Source organism: Parambassis ranga, chromosome 10, assembly GCF_900634625.1.
Source record: "Parambassis ranga chromosome 10, fParRan2.1, whole genome shotgun sequence".
NCBI lineage: Eukaryota > Metazoa > Chordata > Actinopteri > Ambassidae > Parambassis > Parambassis ranga.
The window spans coordinates 17,204,867-17,228,032 of record NC_041031.1 but is presented as its reverse complement, the minus strand read 5'-3'; the positions used below and the strand labels follow the sequence as shown (position 1 = coordinate 17,228,032).

Here is a 23,166-nt window from a genome sequence, read left to right as displayed (position 1 = left end):
AGCCCAGGAATGGAAGCCCCCTCAATGGGCCACAGATTTCTCCATATTCCCTCCTTCCATCAGCAGATCCGCAGGGTTTCACTGTTCCTAATTGATTTCAGCTCCCCCCCTCTACCTTTTTTTTTCCTCTCCTTTTTCCTCCATATGTCTTCCTGTCTTTCTCTTCTGTTGCCATCTACTGACTGCAAACATCGCCATCACACATCTCCCAACTTTGTGCCAGTCAAGCAGTTCCCGTTCCCTGTTGAATTAAAGAATGTGTAAAGGCACCTCACATGTTTCCGCCGCAAACTTGCCCTAAATTCACCACGGGAACATTTCTAGTTTGCAGTTCTCTGATCTACTAACGAAAATGCTGACAGGTGTCAGAATCAGGAAGGCAACAGGAACAGGGCTGTGCTGACAACATGAGAGGGGGAGAGAGCGTCTGTGTGTGAGGGAGACAGAGATTGAGAGATGAGCTCAGAGTCTAGTAAGCAGTCTTAGTGAGGGAAAATAAAAAAGAGGAAAAGAAGAAACAATCTCTCTGACAGGTAGGAGCGATTTTTTTTCTTCCCTCACTCCAAGATAACTGTGAATGCGCCACAAGATTTGACTGATTCTCAAACAACATTTGATTGAATTAAGCATGAAAAGTCTCCTCGTGATTCTGGCTGGCAACAACATGTGTTGTGCGATGATACTTTATGATTAGATTAACATATAAACTCCATACTGGGACCATCCATTTTGATTTGGATTTGCCTAATCTAATGTGGAACCAGTGGAGGTAAAATGGCTGACAGTGACAAAGAGCTCAGTGCAATACAAGCATTAAGGAAGATAGAGTGCAAATACACTGGAGAAGGCTTGCAAGCAGGTGTAGTGAGGTCTGTAATGAACAACTAAGATGCAGATTTTGCCTCTGAGATATAGAGAAATAAGAAGGAAATAAAACGTTGTTTCAAGCTGTGTCCATCTGGGCTCATCTCTATAGTTTTTTTTTTTTGTCATCGCTGACTGAAATTGCGTGATTCTGCAGAGCTGTTGTGTTGAAATTATGCCTAATGTAATAAAACAGAGCCAACACACTCACTGTGTGAAGAAAGTCTGCGTCTGCACAAACTGCTTTTATTTCTGTTCTTAATTTGAAAAAAGGCCTCTTGGTAGTGCTTGTTTGCGGTACTAGCATTAGTAAATCAACAGATTCTTTTAAAATCATCTGCAGACCCATCCCTTTGGTTAATTCTAAGAGGGAATAAGTTAGGAGATAAGAGGAAGAACTTAAACAAACGTGACACATTTTCATTCTCTGACATGTTGTTTTTTTTAACATGCATAGCCTCTAGCTGCTCTTTCCTCAGCAGTACAAACAGAAAAGCAATGCAAAAGGGCTTCTTCTCCTGCCTAGACTGAAAACATATAGTAATGTTATAATACTATAATGGCATCCCCTGAACCCTCACTCTGCCAAAGCTCTCCTGAATACACCCAGTGTATTTAATCAGCTCAAGAGGGGACTGCTTATCTCTTTGCACTTGTCATGGATAGCGTATTGAACATATCAGAGAGAGAAATGGGAATAGTTCATTATTTTCTAGGGCTCACAATGAGCCTGATGTATCTCATTGCAGGCCCTCCACTGACAGCTCATTTTCTAGACAATCCTGGCATTCAGTTCACAACGCGGCAGGGCAAGAGAGAGAGAGAGAGACACAGAGAGAGGAGGAGGAAACACAGAGGCAGAGAGAAAATAGGGCTCCGGATCTCCATTGCTTATTCATGACGCTGTGGCATGCTAGGTGTGTTAATAATCTCCGCAGAAACCAAGTGAATCACAGTTGTTTGTTGAACACCTAGCCAAGCTGGGCCCCAATCGACAGCAGATGGGAAAACAGGGGGATCAGGATGATCCCAGACAGAGGGAGGGAGATTAAGAACAGGTAATGTGCAGAAGTTGATGGGGGCCGAGTGTGTATTAAGGAGAGAGGAGTACCTGAATTTTAAAAACTCTCTGAGCGTGTACACAGTATGCTGAGTGTGTATGTGTGGCTGCAAGTGTGTCTTTAAAGGTTAATCAGAGAGGGAGTGGGAAAGCGAGAAAGGGAGGGAGAAGAGGGGGGGTGGAGATAAAGAGATGGCACAAGAGAGAAATACTATGGGTTGGGGGGAAATAGAGTGAAATTCAAGAAGCAGAGCTATAGCGTTGTCTCCAGTCTGCTCGCCTTTTGTGGCTCTGATTGATTTTAGTTCTTGTCTGAGGAACTGAGGCAGCAGCCATTTTTCTAACCGCACCATTGTGTTTTTAATTCTTTGAGGTCACAGCATGGACACAACCCGGACTCCACTGCATCACAAAGCAAGCCAGAGACAGCCGCTGAGTGCAGCAGGGCTTCTCCATGTGTACTTATATCACCTAATAAACCTGTTTCCAGAAGTTAATCAGAAAAAAACTCTTTTACTAATTACGTATTAATCTTAACATAATGGCTGTAATTAAATTATTTTAGTTCTTACTATCTTACTAAATGAGGGATATAATTGCTTTTAATCTGTCCCCACACCTTCTAGTAATTATACTGCCAAATCTCACTTTATTTTGGCAGGGGCACTGGCTTCCTGTCGTGAACAGGTGATGGTAATCTGAACACTGATCTACAATCTCCAGTGATAGTCTTATCTTCATGTGACTTCAACACAACAAGAGGTTAACAAAGCCTCCGTTCTGCAGTGCTGTTTACAGTGCTTCATTTACAAACTTATCACGCTCACCAACACAGACACACCTATCGTGCCAATTATTTCTCTTTGCATTGTGCTGCTTTCTCATTCATTCTCAGTCACTCGTTAAAATTTTACATGTGAGGTAACAGTAACAGACACTAGCCTTCCCAAAAAAGACAATGGAGACACCAGTTGTTTCCACAAATACACTGAGCAAATGTTGTTTCAGTGAATGTCCCTTTTATTTCCTAGTGACAAAGCCCTCCACAGTCGCCATAGTAATCTGGCAATAACAATTGAGGAAATCAGGCGATTTCGTTTGCAGTAAAGTCTGAGGAGGAGAGAGATAGAGAGAGAACCAGTGAACAGGGTGACCGGTGTTTGTTTACTTTGACTATAGGAGGATGTGGGCTAGAGGAATTGTCATCCTTGTGATATGGGCATCAATTGTATTTATTTACAGCTGGACTTATTACACAGTTGTGTATTATATTACTGTCTTACTGAAAATGGCAAATTTATGGCACCTCTTATGGCACTGGTCTGGACAGCCAAATTCTGGGTTTTAGTGGAAATGAGGGAGCGTGACTGCTGTATTAACTCTAATGGTAGCTGAGAGGAAGATTTTTATGATGCTGCCAGGGGAGTGCATCCCTATCTGATTAGGCATTGTTGTCTGTTGTGCAAGGGAGGCAATTTGTGTGCATAATGTGGGTGTTATACTTTCCCTGCAACCTTTATTATGCTAGGGTCTGCTAAGGTCCAAGTGATATAAATGTTTGCCCTCAGTGGGTGTGTGTGAAGCCACCAGTTAGTCTCAGCCACAGCTACAAATACACCAACTTTGCCTGCACTAGAGAAGCAAGCTAGCTGCAGAGAAAAGAAAATGTGTAATTGAAATAGGCCAGAATAATAAGTACATCTAGAAATTAGTATAGTATGAGCGCCTGTATATCTGTGGGGTCTATAGCAGGGTAATCCCAGTAACAGTCCTTGAACACTCTTTTACAAAATCATGACTTACCACAGCCTTGTTGATGAAATGGTAGGACTCTAGATTGATGCCATGTGGAGTAAACAACCTGATGGGGACATACTATACTCATAGACCTAACTCAAAAGGAGCCTCACTGTGTGGCTGGAAGTAGGCAGGATAGTCATAGAGTGACTGCCAAAGCAGGGCTTGTATTACAGGGATCCCAGGATATCAGACACCAGGCGGCCTGTGCTCCCTCCAGGCAGGGCAGAAGCTGGCAGCCGGCCCATATCCCAGATAGCTATAATCAGCTCCATTACCTGTAGCACTGACTCCCATTTAGTGGGGCTACACTGCAAGAATTAAGGATGCTGTGAAATTTAGGATAAGTACAAATGGCGTGCAGTCGCACATGCTATATAGCTACACCTGCTGCGGACACATACATCGCACACACAGGAACACATTCAGAACTGTACTCCACATCAACATGCACTGAATGGAGGGAGATTTTCTGGGTATTATGAGTCTTGGCATGAGGCGTTTGTTTTATCTTCCCTCTCTGTGAAAGGAAAGATTAAGAATATACCCTGCTCTGTTTAAAGGAAAAATCAGCTGTCTTCTGACAAGTACATTGTAGCCCGCAGTTTTCTGTCCAGAATACAAAGAGACATTTATCACTGCAGCTTGGGTAAGGGAGGAAGAGAGAGGGGGGTCTCCTGTGCTGCAGCGATGTGCATTTCTTTTTTTAACCCCTATTACTTCCTTTTTGTGGGGAAAAAAAAAAATGCTACACCTCCATCCGCTTTAATCCATTTGAGATTTCCCCCCCTTTTTATTTTTCTTTCATATCCCTGTCTGCCCCAAACGCCTTTGTCATCTCCATCCTGGTTCTTTATCTTAGTTCTCATCACCTTGGTTCTCCTGACAACATTATAACTCAGATGGAATATGTAGCAGGAATATGTTAAGTTATGTCGTCCTCCTCAGTTGTGGCAACAAAAGGTTACTACCTCAGGCAGAGTGCTATAATATTTCCATATTTTGCTTCTCCTCATGTATATTCAGCAAGACTGATTTATTCTGTAACATTTTACAGCCGTTGAAATGCAGAGTTTCTCTCTCAGAGAGCCTGCATAATACTGCATGGTGGAAAGTGCTCAGCAGAAGTTAAACAGAGGTTAAAGGGAAGTCATCCAAACCTCCTCTATCATTACTATCTTTCATTCACCAATTAGTGTCAGTGTTGCCCTCGCTGTCCTCCAGATGACCTTGCAAAGATGAGCTCAGTATGTTGTAATTCAACATTTTGAGTCAGTCTCAATGGTGGGAGGCACCTTGTGTCTGCTAGTAACCCAGAGTATAAAGTATTGATGAGAGAAGTGAGGGCACAGTAAGTGAGATGAGGGACCCGGTGAGGACTCAGAGAGCCTCCCCCGTCCTTTTTCTTGACTACTAGACCTTGCTCTTTGTCTTTCAACGCGTCTTCATATTCAAGAGCCTCTCGTCCTTTAATCTTCTCTGCTGCTTGTTTGACAAATTAATGTGCAGCCTAGAAACACATACAGCTACACATCAAAATTGTGATGTGCACAAGCTGAACAGCACATCAGGTTTACCAGTCTGCTTATTTTAGACTCAGTTCATTTGTGAGAAAAAGGTCAAGAGGCAAACAGGAACCAGCGCGGTGTTTCTGCACTGTGGCGTAGCTGACGGTGGTGGATAATCAAATTAAAGTAAATTCATTGGCAACTCACACACACACATTCTCAAAGGCCTTGTGGTTTTGCATTGTACTGCTAATAAGATATTTCCTTTAGGCTATCACATATCTTTCTGGACATTAAACTTATTATCATATCACATTAGTATATTATGTAAAATCAGGTTGGTGTGAAACATGTAAACACTGCAGCAACTGCTACAATAATCTGCTTATTTACAGAAATAATAACATGTTTTGATCGGGGGTTTTATGATGCACGTTCACCGTTGAGTTGAATGAGGGACAAAATTCAACAGCCGAATGTCACTTTTTAAATCCCTACTGTCCCCCACCTCCTAAAAAGGGAGGATAAAAGGTAATGAGAGAGGTCGGCTGTTAAGTTTAATGGCAGACAGGAAAATCTCAGAATGGCTCTTTTTAATGATGTGCTTCTTCTCATGCAGTCCTCGTTAAAGATGAGGCCAGAGTGAACAGAGAAAGGACAGGGGGGCAGCTGTGGTCAGCACCCCCACTATCTTCTGTAAGATCTGCAGGGGGGGTCTCCTTTGTGTGCGCTACGTAGAAATCCTGTGCTCCTTCTGTATTCAGCTCACATTAGCATCAGAAAATAAATAAAGCAAGCAATCAGGCCGTGACCTCATATATCCACAGTGCTTACAGCCCCCCCACCCCACCCTCTTCTGTTCCTTCTCCTGTGCTGTGCTCTACATAGGTTTAACTAGCTTGGATTTGCAACTGAATGTCAGGCTTGCTGTTTGGCTTTACCACAGGGCAGGTTGTTCTGCAGCTGTCTCCAGAGAAAAGGAACTCCAGGATGGAGAGGAGCGAGGGAATTGGATCTTTGACACCTGTCACTTCCACTCTGCAGCACCTTGCTCCCTTGCCTCACATAAGGACTTTTCATGTCACAGCTCAGCATGTTATCATGAGTGGGCACAGGGCCTGAGAAATCCAATTACTACTACTGTGTCAGACCCCTGCCATCATCCTAAAGTATGCTATAGTCATGTTCCTTAAATCAGAAAAGATGTGCCTATTAGTTCCTTCTCTTTTCTTCAGACCAGTCTCCCACCTCCGTTTCAATCGGTGTGTCTTAGATAGGAGCTGCAGCTCTTCTCAAGGACTGCCTTGCTGCTGACAATCCTCTGTGTAGCGTGGCACTGGCTGGTGGGTGGCTAATGCTATGGACATTGGTTCTGACTGTCTTTTATTAAGTGGTATCATGGTGCAGACCTCACTGTGGTGGATAATGGAGAAAGCTGGGAAGGAAACGGCATGCCTCCCAGATGCCAAACAGATTGGCCTTCGTGACAGGGAAAAAGGAAGTGTGTTAGAAAGTGTTAGAAGGCCTCCTTCGTGCTTCTCCTCCACTCAGTAGGTGTAAATCTAATGCATCTCCACACAGCAGGGGCATCGCAGTGTTCTCCCCATTTCTTTTATCTGCTGCTCATCCCTAAGTGACATTGTCTGTCTGGTTCAAAAAAGGAATGGGAGGGACTGAATTTTCAAGCCATGATCTGTTTCTCTGGGAGGCCCACCTCCTCTTAGTCTACACGTCTCTGCATATGAAGCAAAAACCTGCCCATCACACTGCATACCCCCACAATCACCATATTGCACTGTCTTATTTCCAGAGGTTGCTAAGAAAGGAAGAAATATGAAGAAAATGTTTAAAGGGAATTTTTTCAAAAAACTGAAAAAAATACAGACATAGTAAGGAGAGAGTAGAAGCCATGTCTGGTGCTTCTATGACAAGATAAAATGGAATATAAAACGCACAGTTCTGGCTAACACAAAGCGTGCACGGCTGAATAAGAAGCCATATTATATTAATTATGTAAGGCCACTCTTTTGAGGCAAAGCTGAGGCTCACAGAGGGAGAGAAAATCCTAAGATATTGGTTTGCTGCCTGGTGCCATCCCCAGTTGTTTGAATGCACAGACGTGTGCTGAATTATTGTTTTTATTTCAGATGGCTAAGAGAAATGGAAAAATTACAGAAAGAAAAATCACCAGAAATTTTCCTTCATGAAAAATATGTGGAGAAATAATGGTTTATTTGTCTAGGCTGCTTGTTGGTTGTACATTTTTTTCAAAGCCCTTAAATCTATTTACCAAAAAATCGTTAGTTTACTGTTTTGTTGGAAGTTGGAATAAAAACATGACTTTACAAATAGCCTTCTTGGTCAAATGGACTTCTTTTATTGTGGAAAAGCCCTGTACCAGACAAAGCATCGTTTTCTGGGCATTCCTGTTTATATGTTAACTTCTACTCATCAAAGCTTCCTCCCTCTTGTCATAGCCATATTAGGGTCAATAATGCATCTTTCAGTTTCATGTAGAATATCCTACTATCACCCAGAAATGTGATAAGATGACCTCACTTTTTGACATCAGCGATCCCACTCCATATGTGCTACCATCCTTTAGGCCATTTCTCATTCTCCTCTCCATCCACACACACTTGTGTAGCTTTCATCTACCCCCCTATCCCCATTCGTGGATGTAATTTAAGAGTCTACTTCTGCCCCCTTGCTTCTCCCAGACTCAAGGGTTTAGGAGCAAATTAGCTCACTAGCTCGGTCAAACTTAAACACAGAAATGCTGCATTTGTTCCAGTGTATTTAAAGGTGTCCTCTGCCGATGCATTGTAGCAGAGGAAACGAGCCAAGCAGACAGAGGCAGGCATGCAGGAAGGCAGGCAGGCAGGCGGTCTGGCTGACTGGCTGGCTGGCATGGAGGAGTGGGCAGGTCTGCAGCTGGGGACGCCAGCAGCATGCTGTGCTGAGTTTTGGGAGGGCATTGTATTCTTGTAGTGGGCCTGTAGCGCCTGAGCACAGGTTAATTTGAAGCTCATCATTAGAAGAGCGATTTGGATGCTCAGAATTGACAAGGGTGACATTTGCTGCGCTATTATAGCAAAATACATCACAGTACAACACAATACCTGTGATATAAAATGCAAAGACTCCATTATCAGTTTGACCAGTGAACCAGTGAGAGAGTGCAATCCTGTAAAGGTAAATCACAGGGTGTGTTTATCACTTAGCGAAGTGTCAAGAGTGGAGAATGTTGTCAATTCTCTCCTAAGCCCCCCCCCACAAAAACCTATTTCAGCTCCAAATACATCAAATTATGCGTACGCAATGAGCTCAAGTTTCATTTTAATTTTGACTTTAATTGCAGTCTTTTTCATCCTGTATCTTTCATATTTTAAAATAATTGTCTGCTTAAAAAAACTCCTAACCCAAAGATGAGTTTCCTCTGATGAAATTCATCACTGAATTACATCCCTGATTAGTTTTTTTGCTTGGAAATGTTATATATGGCCACACAATTATCTAATTTACTTGCACCGAGTTATTAAGCTGATTTATTTTTTTTTTTTTGCCAGTGACAGCGATATGGTTGGTATCACTATCTCCAGCAGAGACAGACATATTACAAGTTGTTTTGCAATTTAGCTGTTTTTAATTAAACCCTTACCAAAATACACATACTGACCCTCCTCCTGTCATCACAGCATTTGCAGGCAAAATACGGATGTACTTTTCACCATAATTTACTCTTACAATATTGATTATGTATGCACATGCTGAAAAAAAAAACATTTGTATAGGCAACAAATTAGCCATAAGGACAGTGAGACAGATATTCCACCTAATGAAAAGGTGTAGTGAAACATGCAGGCTGAATGAGTGTCGTTTTCTCTTCCAGACCTCTGCATGTTATTGGATTGGCAGTGTGTTTGAACAGTTGGGCACTTTTCAGGCAGACATGATACAGTGGCCTTCCCACAGGCTTTCTGGTGTTTTGTGGTCACATAAGTGTATTGTACTGGTGCTGGAGCCTACGTTGAGAACCCATCCGCTGCCTCTTTAACACAGCTCAGCCTTGTGCAGCCATGTGCAGCTCTTTATGCCTTTCTGCCTGGGTTAAATCCAATTCAGAGTGCCTGTTGAGAGAGTTAAATGGTCACTGGCTCATGTAATGTATGAAAACCACTACATGAGTTATAACACTGGCTGGTCTAAAAACTTACACATCACACAAAACCTGACCACTCTGAATCATCCTTGCTCTCCACATGTCATAATAGCAGCTAAGGGTAATGCTTTTAAAGCCTTGAAAACTGTGAGGGGAGACAGTCATTGTAGGAAGATGGCACAATAAGGTGAGAGAATCCCCTGAACTAAATATTATTTGTTGCAGGGGCACTGAAACCAGCCCACCCACGTACGTCATTATGACAACCAGCTCGCATCATTTCCACTACATCAAGCAGTCCATTGGCTAGAGGTCCTGCTTTTGAACAACACACTACTCTGCGATGACACAGTGATTTATAAAGCAGCATAGCGATTGCTTTTTTTCCTCCCGCTGCTGTTACACAGCTGTTAAACAGATGCTGTTTGTACCAATTTAGAAGCTAGTGCATTGTTTGTCAACACCAGTTTGGAAATTCATTCTTTATTCCAGGACCCGCTATTGACTGCAATGGCTCTGCCAGCAGCTAGGGAGGGATCATACAGTGGAAGCAAACATTTTTCAGATTTTGGCTTGAGCTGTTGCTACCTTTTAAAGCCGTTATTGACATGTACTCAAAAGATAATCAACTGTAAGACTAGCTCAAAATTAAGTAAACCTGCCTTTTTACAGGAGCTTTTGGGAGGACACGGGCAGGCCTGCTGGAAGTGACAGGCTGTCAGACAGTCACTGCAGCATTAGATGGATTAGACAGTGAATTTGTTCTTGATAAATTGACTGTTTCTAATGCTCAGAAATAGAACAAGGGCCACATTAAACCCTGGCTTCACAAGCCATACGACAGTACTAACATGGTCTCCCAGTGTGTCTAATATTCTTGACAATTAATAATCAACTGGAAGAGTTAAAGGAATTCTGGTCAGATAGGAAGAAATGAGAAGAAGAGATTTTCGGGTGAAGGATTCATTTAATTACATCAGCGTACGTGAGACAGCAGTACTGATTAGATGAAACAGGAGGACAGAAGGAGGAGAAGCATAAAGGATGGCCTTGTGTGTGGAGCTGTGAGAGATGAATCTGGGGTTTTTTGGGGGGGAATCGCTTGATGTGACTGAACCAGATGCTGTAGGGAGGAGGAGAGGACTCGGTGCTGTGTAGAGAATGATGGCTTGCGTGGCGCAGTAAGGGTGCCCCTCTACTGTTTGTAAAAACAAGACCATCACACTCCATCTTGCCGCTCCCGCAGGAGCCAAGCCTCCAGGCTGATTTATGGCCCACAGACTGAATTGGCTGGCTGGGATGACAGCAGTGCTTGGACTCTCCCTGGTGAGTAGTGTAGGAGGCTGCTTGGCCAAGCTTCAGCCTCAGCTGGCCGTAGAACTGTCCTCTGCTGTCGTTAGGACAGGCTAGATGTTAAGCTCCATTCCCGACGTTGAGTTCAGAGTGTCTTGAACATGCTTTGGACTCAGAGCACCGTCCACAGACACTTGCCCTTTATTCTGTTGGTGCCATATTTTCATTTTTTTCCCTCCCCTGTGATACTTTCATCAGCTTCTGCATCACAGGCTCCATCAAGACTCTGTAGTAACAATTTAGATTTAATCAATCTTTGCCATGTGACTGCCAGGATGGAAAATTAATATGGAGAGCAATTAGGAAACAGCCATCTCGCTGTCAAAGATACTCCAGAATACCAAGATGGGAGCAGAAATGTGGGTGATATTTTAGCAGCAAACTGCAAACCTTCTGTACAGCAGTCAGGCATCACTGTCTCCCGCTGAGTGGATCTTCAGGGCTGTGGTCACATTTATCTTCTATCTATACATGTAGATACGTCAGTCACCTCACACAGCCATGACACGAGGCACAGTGACAGAGTTGCTGTTTCTTTTCAGACTATAGTGGGTTACGTTCAATAGTTTTGTCAGAGCATTTTAAAGCCGTTTAATTTCAAAGACAGCGAGTGAACAGCGGGAAAGCAAAAGAAATCAAAGGGAATCTGTAAAATCTACGCAGGCCCACCAATAAAGAACATCTAGGTTTAAATTTCTCTAAATAATTTCCTTTCATAACAGGAAGGTGTACATTAGACTGTCTGGCTGTCAGTTCAGGAGTATCTATTTTCATATGACAAACAGAATCAGGACATTTGTTGTTACCGCGACAACAGAAATGCCAGCATCCAGAGGAAATGAAAAAAATAAGTAATTTAAGGCAAAAGTGACAGACATTCTTTGTAAAGTGATTTATAATGCCACACTGCTGTTCCAAATTCTTTTTAGGGTTCTCCGTGCCGCAAAGCCAAACTGACTGAATTGTGTCATACAGCCAGTCCCCATTGATTCGTGGTTCCAACTAAACTAAGAAATGCAGATTGAAGATTTCTGTCACCTGAATCTGGGTTCAGATCACATCAGCCCATGTCTCCGGCCCTCCAATCTGGTCTTCTTGTGTTTCTTGTGACTGCTTACACTTATTTTGTAGGATTACATTATTGTATTAAACCTTGAGGCTAGGCGGCGTGCTACTTTTGGAAGGGATAAGCTCCTGTCTTTTCCAAGCCAGGCTTCATATGTTAGCCAAACAGCACGCAAAATAGCTGGCAAAATCTCAGGGAGTTTAACGGGGAGTTCTCTCTCTCTCTCTCTCAGTGAACACAGCCTTTTCCCGTTTGTGTCATAGGATTTTGCTGATTCTCTTTTTTTTTGTACATTAGCAACAAACAAACAGCACCTGTAACTGTGTTATGTGAGGAATCATTATACGCAGTGCACAAGGGTAAATTGAGCAATGAGCTTGTCAGGTTGTGGGATTCCCACGCTGAAGCTAAAGATCTGTCTGCTGTAACTTGAAGTTCAGACGCCTTCATCTGATTGAGAGAAAGAGACAGGACTGAATCGGCTGCTGGCAGGCTGCAGATACAAGATGAAATGGCAGGGAACGTGTGGGTTTTCTCCCTGTGCTGATGCAAAGTGATGCTATTCCAGGTAACTACAAACAGAAAAACACGGACAGCACTATCAGGAGAATTTGGCTTGTGCATTTGAAGTGGCAATATTTATTATTTTCCACTGCAGTGTGCATCCGTAGGTGCATATTTAAAAGTGCTCCCGCTAGGCTTTGGACCCTAATTCAGTATTAAACTGCAGTATGTCTGATTTGTGGCAGTGCCTTGCTACTGACACATTGATTTTATTTTTATTTTTTTGACTCATCTACCACCAGATTGTTTTGTATTTTAAATGCACAACACGGAAAAACACAAGCAGCCTCCGCCTCCTGATGGAGCGCCCGCGGTAATTAATAGGTATTAAATCCTAGATCGGAAACGCTCCCAGTGACATCCTGCTCTGTACTGTACTTTAAGTCTGTTAGGGGAAATGATTGGCAAGCTTATTTTCCTGATGCCTTTGAATACACATTCACTGCAGGAGGTGCCTTCACTGTCTTCTGTTTTTTTTTTTTTTTTACTACCAAAAACCTCACTGTAAAAGGCTCTCATTCATCTCTTACCATTACAGTTCAGAAATAGGAGGAGATGATGTTTTGTTGAGATGGATGGCCTGTCACTTTTTTTATTTAAATTTTGCCTCCTCCATTTTTTGTGGCTCTTTTAGAGCAACATCTGCGTTTTATGAAGCTCTGAGCAGAGGCAGGATGTGTGAGTGTTAATAGCACTTGGCTTTTATAACAATGTCATTTACAACCCAGTTGCTCTCCCATAGACCCCTAAAGGAAAGGAGAGGAAAATGCCATTCACTGCCAATGCATGCACTGCTAAGCAGAGAGCATGCAACTTGTGTATATTTCTTTGTGCCTCAAAGGTTTTTCATGCCTTAGAAAGTGCTTTAGGCTATAGAAATAAGCCGAAGTGTTTAGAGGAAATTGCATTCATTACGGAGATGCTTGTAAATTTTTAATCAGTGGAGGAAAAAAAAAAAGTCAAATATGTCAAACAAGATCTGGGGAGAAATTTTAGATTACTAAATATAGAGCTGGAATTCATGTTAAAACTTTTGAAAGCATTTTTTTTGTAAGTTAAATATAATCTTTTTTTTTTTAATATACTTTCCACCGTGGTTAAAAATATCTTTATTGCAGACAGTCTTTCAAACAAACTGCTCACAGAGCCATCGTACATATAGGATTTAAAAAACAGGACATGGGATTTATAATGGCTTAGACATACTGTTGCAGTGGACAATCTAATATTTTTTATTATTATTTTTGTATTTATGTATTGCACTGCATTATGTTCTTGGTATCTGCTAAAGACTTTTCTGTTGTGATTGCATTATTCAGATTGGATGTATTTAAACAAAAAAAACCCAACTTATTGCCTTTTGTCTCCTTGATTGCTGCCATTGCAGTTCCATGGACCAATCAGTATTCAATCCAATTTACATACACATACAGGGCTATGACAAGTTAATAACATTCAGATTTTGCTCATTTTTACTTTTTGGCTTCAGTAAATGAGACAGTGATTTCACAACACCGCATATTTATACATGTATCTATGTGCAATGTGGATAATAAGTGTTCCTATTTTACACTGAAGATATTACATTTTGTGTTTACATGAATTGCTATTGTGCGCTACATTAGAGATGCTTTTTACGAAGCCTTATCTGCATTTATTTAAGTGACTGATATGTGTGAGTGTGTGTGTGTGTGTGTGTGCAGTCAGACAGACACAAGAAAAGGAATGTGTGAAGCCTCTCTGAACCAGTCATGTGGACATTAGCCGCTCATGCTTTGCATTCTCTGCACTGGTGTTTGTGTCTTCTGCCTACAGGCAAGATGATTCCTTCTGAATCCCCCCCCATGTTTGTGTTCAAACAGCCCATGATACCCTTTACTCACTCATATTCAGTCATTTGCGTACCTTTTTATCTGTCAGTCTCATCAGATTATACTTTATGAGAGACAGCTCTGGCACATCTGCCCCTGAAAAGCCTGTCTGCAATCTTTAAATATCGATCCCCAGGGCCTTAGCGGAGGTGCCTCTCATGAGTGCAGAAAAGAAGGGAGAAAAACAGATCATTAGTGATTTTAATTAGGTGATCTGTCAAGCTGCGATTGCCAGATGTAAGCGTATGCATTTGGGTCGATCGCAATCCCTCTCACAATCCCTTCTTGTCACCTTGGGCCTCTGGAATGGAGGATTGCTCTTAGGAAGAGTGAAACAAGCAGTAGAAATATGTCACCGTGTGTCTGTGTAGCAGGTTCTTCCTTAAGATTGGAGCTGGTGGAAACATGGTTCTGCTAATGTGTGGCAAATCTGTTGTCATGAGCAACCTTTAGTGCTGCTTTTTTAACAATTAGGTGTACATATGAATTAACAACAAACACAACTGACTTCATTTTTTTTGTTGTTATAATGAGGCAGAGATGTTCTCAAAGTTTTCCCCCAACACAACACAACAATCTGCAGTTATACAGACTCAGACAAACCTTTTTTTCACTCCAGCATTAAACATCATTACATATTTATAACTCGGCGCCAGATGACAGAGACAGAGGGGGAGACAGATATGAACCAGGCAGCAACACCGCAACTCGTCTGGTGTCTTTCTGTGTGAGATATCTGATTGCACTGTTTAAACCTGCCTTTCATCTAATGGTGCTACAGAAAACCCAATTATACAAGAGCTGCAAATGGACTTTTGATTTAACAATACGTAATTTAATTGCCATATTAGACGCACCCCAAACATCCAGCTCTACTTATCAGTGAGCAGTGTTACCGGGAGTGCTGTCTTGAGGAGATACACGTAGATGGAGTGCAGTGGAGATGAAGGAGAATCATTCAGAAATGTTTAACTTGTTGTTTAAATGAAAACAAAATCAACTTTTTTTCATAATTTTTTTCTTTCTCCATTTTCCCCTTCTGCAGATCCCAGTGAGGGCTTTCACTGCCAGGATGAATGTCGCATCCTGGGCCACTCTGACCGCTGCTGGATGCCTCGCGTTCCCATCCCATCACGTGCCAAGTCACCTGAACACGCCCGCAATGTCATTGCTTTGTCTATTGAGGCCACCACGGTAGATGTGCCACATTATGAGGATGGCACAACTAAGAGGACTTTTGCCACCTTTGGCAAGGATGGGCCTGAAGACATGGAACGGGGAGAGTTAAAGGGAAAGCGGACTCAGGAGTCTCAGGTGTGTAGCCCCAAGGCCAATGGAGGGGCTGTCCGTGAAGCTGGCAACGGGCGCGAGGCAGCCAGCCCCATCACTTCCCCTGTGCACCTGAAGAGCCCAGTATCCAAACCGTCATCTGCCTACAACACACTGAAATGCCGCGACGCAGAGCGCATTGCCAACCACAGCCTGCTGCGGCAGCCGGAGGGGAAGGACAGTGAGCCGGCTGTCAGGGAGATCAACACGCTTCTCCACGATGGCCGGGACAAGGAATCCCCCAGCAGCAAGCGCCTGAAGGACATTGTGCTTTAGCAAGCTTATCTACTAGAACACATCAACGTGCATACACGCAAACAGTGTAAACACACAATATATATACCCCGCAATAGCTGTGTGTGCAACAGGAGAAAGTCCGGCTCTGGAAGAGAGAGACACCCATTTGCAGTATACAAAATTCAAGAAGCAGCTTGGGCTGATGAAGATGAACTGTTGTGTGCTGCAGCTAGTTGTGTGCTCAAGCCCAAGTAGTGGATGTGGCTTTGTTTGTAGTCGCAGTACTTTTTCCTTGTTTGCTTTTCGTTCTGTTTCCTTTTTCTGAGTCTGCAGTGAGTGGACAGTCCGGATAATGTTGACTGCATGGATGCGGCCAGTGGAGCTCTCCAGCCCTCGAGCCAAAGCAGGACACTTACAGACACCTGAGGTGTCGCTTCACACGTACAGTTATGCCTTTTGAACTACTTTTGTATCACAAACGGACATTTGCCTTCTTTTGGTTTTGCAGTCTGTTTTAGCTGCCAAAATTGCTCTTTGTTCCTTTGTATAGTGAGCTCCGTCACTGTAATAAACAGATAAACACAGGACTCATCCGCACCTATTGTCAATTTACTCCTTCAACAGTTTCCAGTGCTTTCAGGACAGGGAACCAGAGCCTTCTTCCCTGACTAATAAGAAGAACTTTCTCTGAGTTTCCCTGAGGACGTCCTGGTGTCATCAAACTGTGAGGTCCTTACAGTATTTATATTTTATCACGGATGGAGCTAAATGAACTCTTGCTATCTGCCAAGCCACTCTGCACACTGGAAGTGGGACAGACAAACCCTTGTGTTCAAACTGAGTTGTATGAAAAAAGACTACTTACCGCTTTTGAAATCTCCTGTGCCCAATCTTGATTGTAGCCAGTGGAGCACAAATTAGAACTTTTTGTGCTTTGGTCTTGTACTTTTTTTGACTTTTGACTATGGGGCTAGGATAGAAGGGATCGTCACTCATGTCTTGCTATGTGAAACTCTGTATAGGGTTTACTATTATCATTTTTAATAACCTGTTGTTATGTGACAATCCCTTTAATGTTTTGTTTCAAGAGGAAAAAAAACAAATAAACATTGGTGTTCAACTGAAGCTACAGTAGCGTTTGTTACACAAACACAAAAATAAAAAAAACATATATGCCAAAATATATTTTATAAATAATTTAAAATGTATAATGAGAATATTTAATGCTGTGTAGTTATTTTATGAGTAAGTTATACTTGAAATTAACTTGCTTTTGTTCATTTGTCCTTTGCTTTTATATTGAACCTGATTTGTTTTTTTATTTCAAAATGAACTTGGATTTTTTTTCGTTTACTGTGTGATCCCTGGCAACTGTTGACTTGCAGTCTACCTTGTTGTAAAGAGTTTCTTATTGGTCGGTTCTTGTGCCATCCAGTTTCTGTGTGGGCTACTAGAAAAATGTAAAAAAGACAAAAAAAAATAACGACAACAAAAAAAAAGCGATTTCAGCACCAACATTAGTGTGTCAGTTCAATGAGCTTAGAGTGAGATAGCAAAAGAAACCAAAAAAGATGCAAACAAAACCTTAATGACTGCAGGATGTTGCTTAAATCTTAGTAGCTGAGGGAAAGAACAGTCTCCGGTGTTCTTCAGGCTGTAACGGGGTTCCACCTGTTTTAACTGTGCATTAGGTCAGCTTTCCTTCTTGGGCCCAATCAAGTTTTAAACAACAGCTTTTCAGCTTCTACTGGGTGCACTAGCTCTATTCAGCACTGCTGTCGCCCTGTGCCATCTGTGTTCGGCTGATCTCAAAGATAAGGTGTAGATCACAGTGGTATAAACAGGGCTCTCCCCTCCTACGAGCACCACACAACAGACTGGGTGGAATTGTGTTTGAAAGAACTAAGGTCTTGGAAGAGCCGTATGCCACATCAGCAATGTGGTTTTATGTTGCTTTGCAGTAAACTATGTACAATGTGGAAAAATATGAATGAAAATGGACAAATTGCATACAACAAACTAGATCTTGTAGCTGAATGTTTTGCTGGTCTCACCCATGGCTTCTGGCAACATGAAAATTGGAATAATCACTGAATGTATACAGCAGCTTATAATTAAACTATTAAATGTTCTCTCCTTTGTTTCTTCTTGTCATTACTCAACACAACTTGTATGAGATTGTGGTCCCTACATCACTTGCACTTTCCTACACAAAAAAGCTCACTTACAGTTTGTTCTTGCTACTTGATCTTCTTCCCTGTGTTCTTTAAGTCTCTCTTTTCAATTATTTATAAGTTGTTCTGTCATTATATCCTTCAGACCCTCCTCCTTCCCCATCTCCACTTTACCCTGATGCCCAGGTGGTGCTGCTTTAAGTCACCACTAGTGCACTATTTGGACTTTGCTCTGCTGTAGATGTCCAATCAACACAATACTTCAAATTTCTGTACAAAAGTTGAAATCCCCTGCAACCCTAAAGCATTATGTACTTTTAACATAATGTATCATGTATTATGTACATTGAATATACAGAACACAAATTTAATATATATTGTACATAGCTGATAGCAGATCATCAGATGTCTTTTTTTGAAGCGACCGGTGTCTTGGACCTCCTGAAAGAGGTGTGCAGCAATGATGATGTCAAAATGGTGACAACTGAGCTATGCCTTCATCTCGGAGAAGAGGTCTGTCGGTGCCAACTCAGGTGAATATAGCATCACATTCCTTGATGGCAGCTATCACTACTTGTGGGCTGTAGTGTTATCCTGATGGAAAAAACCCTCCTCTTCCTACACTGATTCTTCTTGATTGTCCCCATAGCTGCCTCGAGAGATTACCGTGATGGGGCTCTGTAACAGGAAGCCTCTGGTTCAAAGTGATGGCTACAAATTGCTGGAGAAACATCTTAGGATCCTTCTCAAAAATGGTAAGACTGACTCTTGACTTGACTTCAAATGACATGGATGGAGGCATTGACATATTCCTGGAAGATACTCAGGTCTGCATTCTACTGTACGGTTGTGTTTTTCTTCTATCTACCAGTTATGAATCTTGTCCATGACTGGCCTGTGTTGTGCGCTGCCGCTGACTGGATCTCTCCACCATGTTTGAATTTAGCACTCCCCTTCTTCACCATGCTATAATAAGGAGCATGCTTCCCCGTTGTCCTTGTTGACCTTATGGTAATAAACCCTTGTTGCTGTGGTAGCGTGCGATTGCACAAAGGCCGGACAGTGCTCATTTTCAATTTTTAATTACATAAACAGAATAATTACATAAGTAATAGACTTCAGACTCTCTGCTTGAGTGGACATGCATAGAATGACAGCCACAAACATATTAGCTGGAATTCATAAGTGTATTCAATCCACAACAAAAGCTAAAGTGATTTCTTAAACAAAAAATGTTAATATCAGCCTAACTTGTGTTTAATATGCATTCAAACCACTATGAACTGCCATTAATTAACTTTGAATAAATATAAACAAATGTGGGAGGAAAATACAATGTTTTTGCCATGGAATACATTTTGCCAATGCTGAAATACATTTATAATCTGTAACATGAAGAATAAGAGCTGTTCTTGAAAGTGTGTGTGATAATGCACAATTTTCTATTTGTCATGATAAAACAGAAATTAATAGTTACAGTTGAGGCTGCCTCTAACTCTGCATTAATATTCTATGCATTTGCTGATACTCTTTTCCATTATTTCCAAAGCAGACCTTTGGGAATCTTCCAACAAGTGAGGTGAGTGTGTGTGAGTGTGTGTGTTGTGCTGGGTGTCTATTTCTGATAGCAGCACTCTTTTCATTTTTTAGAGTGGATCACACACACGCCATTTTTGAGACATTTAACGTCCCCAAATGTCTTTCAAAACACTACAATGTAGACGCTGATCAGGAACATGTCGCCTGTCATTGAGACACACATTCCTCTGTGTGCTTTTACAGCCAACAGTATGATGTCATTATAGCACCAGATCCCACTTGAAATATTGATTTATTAGTCGACTTTGAGTGGAAGGGTCTAAAAGCTATGAAATAAGTTGAAAGGCAAGACAGAGGCTGATTCTTTCATGGTGAGTCTGCAACACTTTCTGTGACATTTCCACTCAATAAAGCCTCCACTTTTCACCTCCCCCATAGACAGCAGATCTTTCTCTTGAATAAGTTTGTATGGATTGTTAAAAAAAAAAAAAAAAGGAGCAGAGAATAGATGTAGAACAGGACACATTCCAGCACTGCAGAAAAAGAAGGAAGCAAACAAGCACAGAGGGGAACACACAGCTGCCACACAGCTGCCCTCTATGATAAGAAAAGGAGGTTGGCTTCATTTCTATAATTAATTTGTCATTCCCTCTATACCCCCTGGTGGAGCCGACATGAAAGCTGGTCTGAAAGCTAACACATCCATTAGTCTATAAGGAGGATCTTGTTTCTCCAAGCTAAGTTCTCTTCTCATGGGCAATACCACTATTCTAGCCCTGCCCCAATCATATGAATTACTCATGCCCTTTCAGCACTGTTTAGACCCCTGAGACTTCATAACAACCCAAAGGTACAGTCATGCCTCCAACTAAAGGGCAAAGAATGCATTTTAAAGTCCATTTTAGTCTCATTAACCTGAAAACAAACTGCCTTAGCAGCACACTGTTGCAGTGATTTTTTCATATAAACATATATGTTTTAAAAAAAATGTATTTGCAATTCAGGAAGTCCCCAAACAAGTGTTAGTCCATGCATCTTTAATTACACTTGATTCATTGTATTCATGGAAAAATCTCCATCATGGCAAGATTTATATCAAAGGTTACCAGGACACACATTCTATTAACATCCTATTAATGTTTCAATTATCATTTAGCAAAATCGTGAGAGAGGGAATCAGAGAACAATTATTCTGATTTATTTCTGTTGCAGACATGCAGTGAAAAAGAGCAGGAGGACAGCCTGCAGCCTGCAGCCCTGCATTCCTTCAACACAAAACAGTTTGTCGCTTGTTCTTTTGAGTGAGACACTCCTTCAGCCAACCCCCAATCAGGCTCACTGATAGCTGTTGCTCTGGTGACCTCATTCTATCAAAAGGTCTTGCAGCTGCTCTTGCTTCATTATGACCAACTACTCCATTCACTAACCTCCAGTGGAGGTTCACCAGGGGATTAGGTGACAGCCAACAACATGTCTGATGCACTGAAGTAGTATACCAAATCTTGGACTGCCTGTTGGATACCAGAAGCAAATAAAAACACTGTCAGTTGATGTGATGTTAAACAATATATTCTGAGGGAATAGCTTCTTGTCTACATAAAAAATTGGCCAATCTAATTTATATATGCTATCCGGCATGGCTGGAAAGTCAATTGGGATTGTATGCAGAATAACTACTGTGGATATGCTGTTTTTTTATTTTTTTTTAAGTTTGTCAAATGTATTTTATTTTGTTCTTATTATTACTAGGATGCTTCCTATTGGGCAAATCCAAATCAAACCTTCAGAGGTCTTGCATGTACCACATTCATCATTTTGCACCATGCATGTTTATACTTTGTTTGTACAGAACAGTCTGTGCTTTGACAACTACTGGAAGATGCAGGATGAAGGTTCCTCAGACACTGGAACAGCCCCTGGTGGGATTTTAAAGCCCCTGGAAATGAAGCTTCCCTCATTCAGACTGACTTCTTCAATATTCCTTCACTGATGAGCAGGGCAAGTGGTCAAATGTGCATAGTTGAATGTTTATTTTTTAAAAGAAATACAATATTAATATCATTCAGTGTGGTTTGACTATTTTCACATCTCCCTGTAAGACCATTACAAAGCAGATCCTGCATATTAACACCTATAAGCAAAAATGATTATCATCACTGCTGGATAGAAATCAAAAGGGTTCAGAGCAGAGTTCACCTCCCGTGTGTGTGTGTGTGTGTGTGTGTGTGTGTGTGTGTGTGTGTGTGTCCTCTCACCACATCTGTACAGAACATCAGTCGAGCTTGAATGGAGATTTTTAAGCTCCCTGGTGGATTCTGGCTCGTGCTGCACTGTGGAGGACAAGTTCAGACTTTGCCACTGTGAAGGTTTCACTGCACTCACAGTCATCTGAAAGTGGTAAGTTCTAAGAATGGGATATTAGCTCAGAGACTATGGTGTGAGACCAGAAAAGGTTTGTAGAATTTATGAGGACTTTCTGAGATGTCTTTTTCATGGTCTATTGGAACACACACAAAAAAAATCACCTTTTGTTAGGGCTTTATATTGTGTCAAAGAGGTTCGTCTTTGTCTCAGTGAGAAGTTGGCTGGTCATTGCTATCACCAAGAAGACTGATTACCCTCTCCATCTCCCCACCACAACTACATAGCTAATAGGCCTGGCCAGTAGCCACTTCCCTTTGTGGTAGTCACAATGGATCTTTGATCGCCACGGAAATGAGTTGCTCAAACAATAGTCTACACACACTCATACTGAGCCCTCAGTGCAATGTGGAGCGGCGTCTGCCACATTCCCCCAGCAAGCTTTAATTGGAAGTGATGCTAGACAGATCATATCATAACCATTAGTGATGCCCTGATAAAACTGACCTGGGAGCTGCTCTGTGAAGCCTCTTTGTCTGAAAAGGGTCCGATGAGCCCCAGGTCCCATCAGGCTGCCATCTCCAGCAGCAATCACAGCCTGACCTCAGTCACCTCTCTCAGCCCTTAATGCCCAGGATGCTGGCTCTGGGGCTGTGGAACAGGGGTAGTTGACCTCCTCCCTCTCCAGAGGATAAAAACGCTGATAGCAGGGACTAGAAATTAAAGACTGTGGCCTTTCAAAGCCTCCATTATTGTCAGCAGGAGCACAGCAATGAATCTCCCCAGCCTCTCCGTGGACATGCATTATCGGAGGGGTGATTATTTGACCTAAACTCTCTGCTTGCCAATGACTTATTTTACCCTGGCACAGGTACATTCTCTGACCTCTGTGCCCCCTTAAAGTGACAGAAAATACCAGAGTTTTCTTGAACTTTGGATTGTAAGTGTTATAAATGCTTCAAGGACTTTTGGGAAGCATTTCTAATCATTTTTCAGTCCATCTCAATCTGTTTTCTTTCTCTGTGGGATGATGCCTTTTACAGGAATATACTGAGGGACTAAAAAGATTGGATCAATTGTTCCACTGCTACAGTAATTCAGAAAGATGGATTGCAGGCCGAAGTGAGACCAAAATGTGCTGTGAAAAGCTAAAACTAAAGGCGCATGTCACTTTAAATGTCAGTTCTCTTGGTTAAAACCTTTCTCTTGTCGGCTGCAGACAAGAGAGTAGTTTTTTAAAATATGCAGTATCTTCAAAACCCTTTACAGCAGTGAGAGGTC

At 41.9% G+C, this 23,166-nt stretch overlaps 1 protein-coding gene across 4 annotated transcripts in view; it reads left to right on the top strand.

Moving 5' to 3' along the window:
* Nucleotides 1–17,942, top strand: part of pcdh19 (protocadherin 19) — a 51,373-nt gene extending 33,431 nt beyond the window's left edge. For all 4 annotated transcript variants that reach the window (XM_028416704.1, XM_028416702.1, XM_028416703.1 and 1 more), the window contains exon 5: nucleotides 15,291–17,942. In XM_028416704.1, coding sequence (XP_028272505.1) covers nucleotides 15,291–15,850 — 560 coding nt within the window. In that variant the 3' untranslated portion in view covers nucleotides 15,851–17,942. The remainder of the gene's footprint in view (nucleotides 1–15,290) is intronic.
* Nucleotides 17,943–23,166: the final 5,224 nt, after the last annotated feature.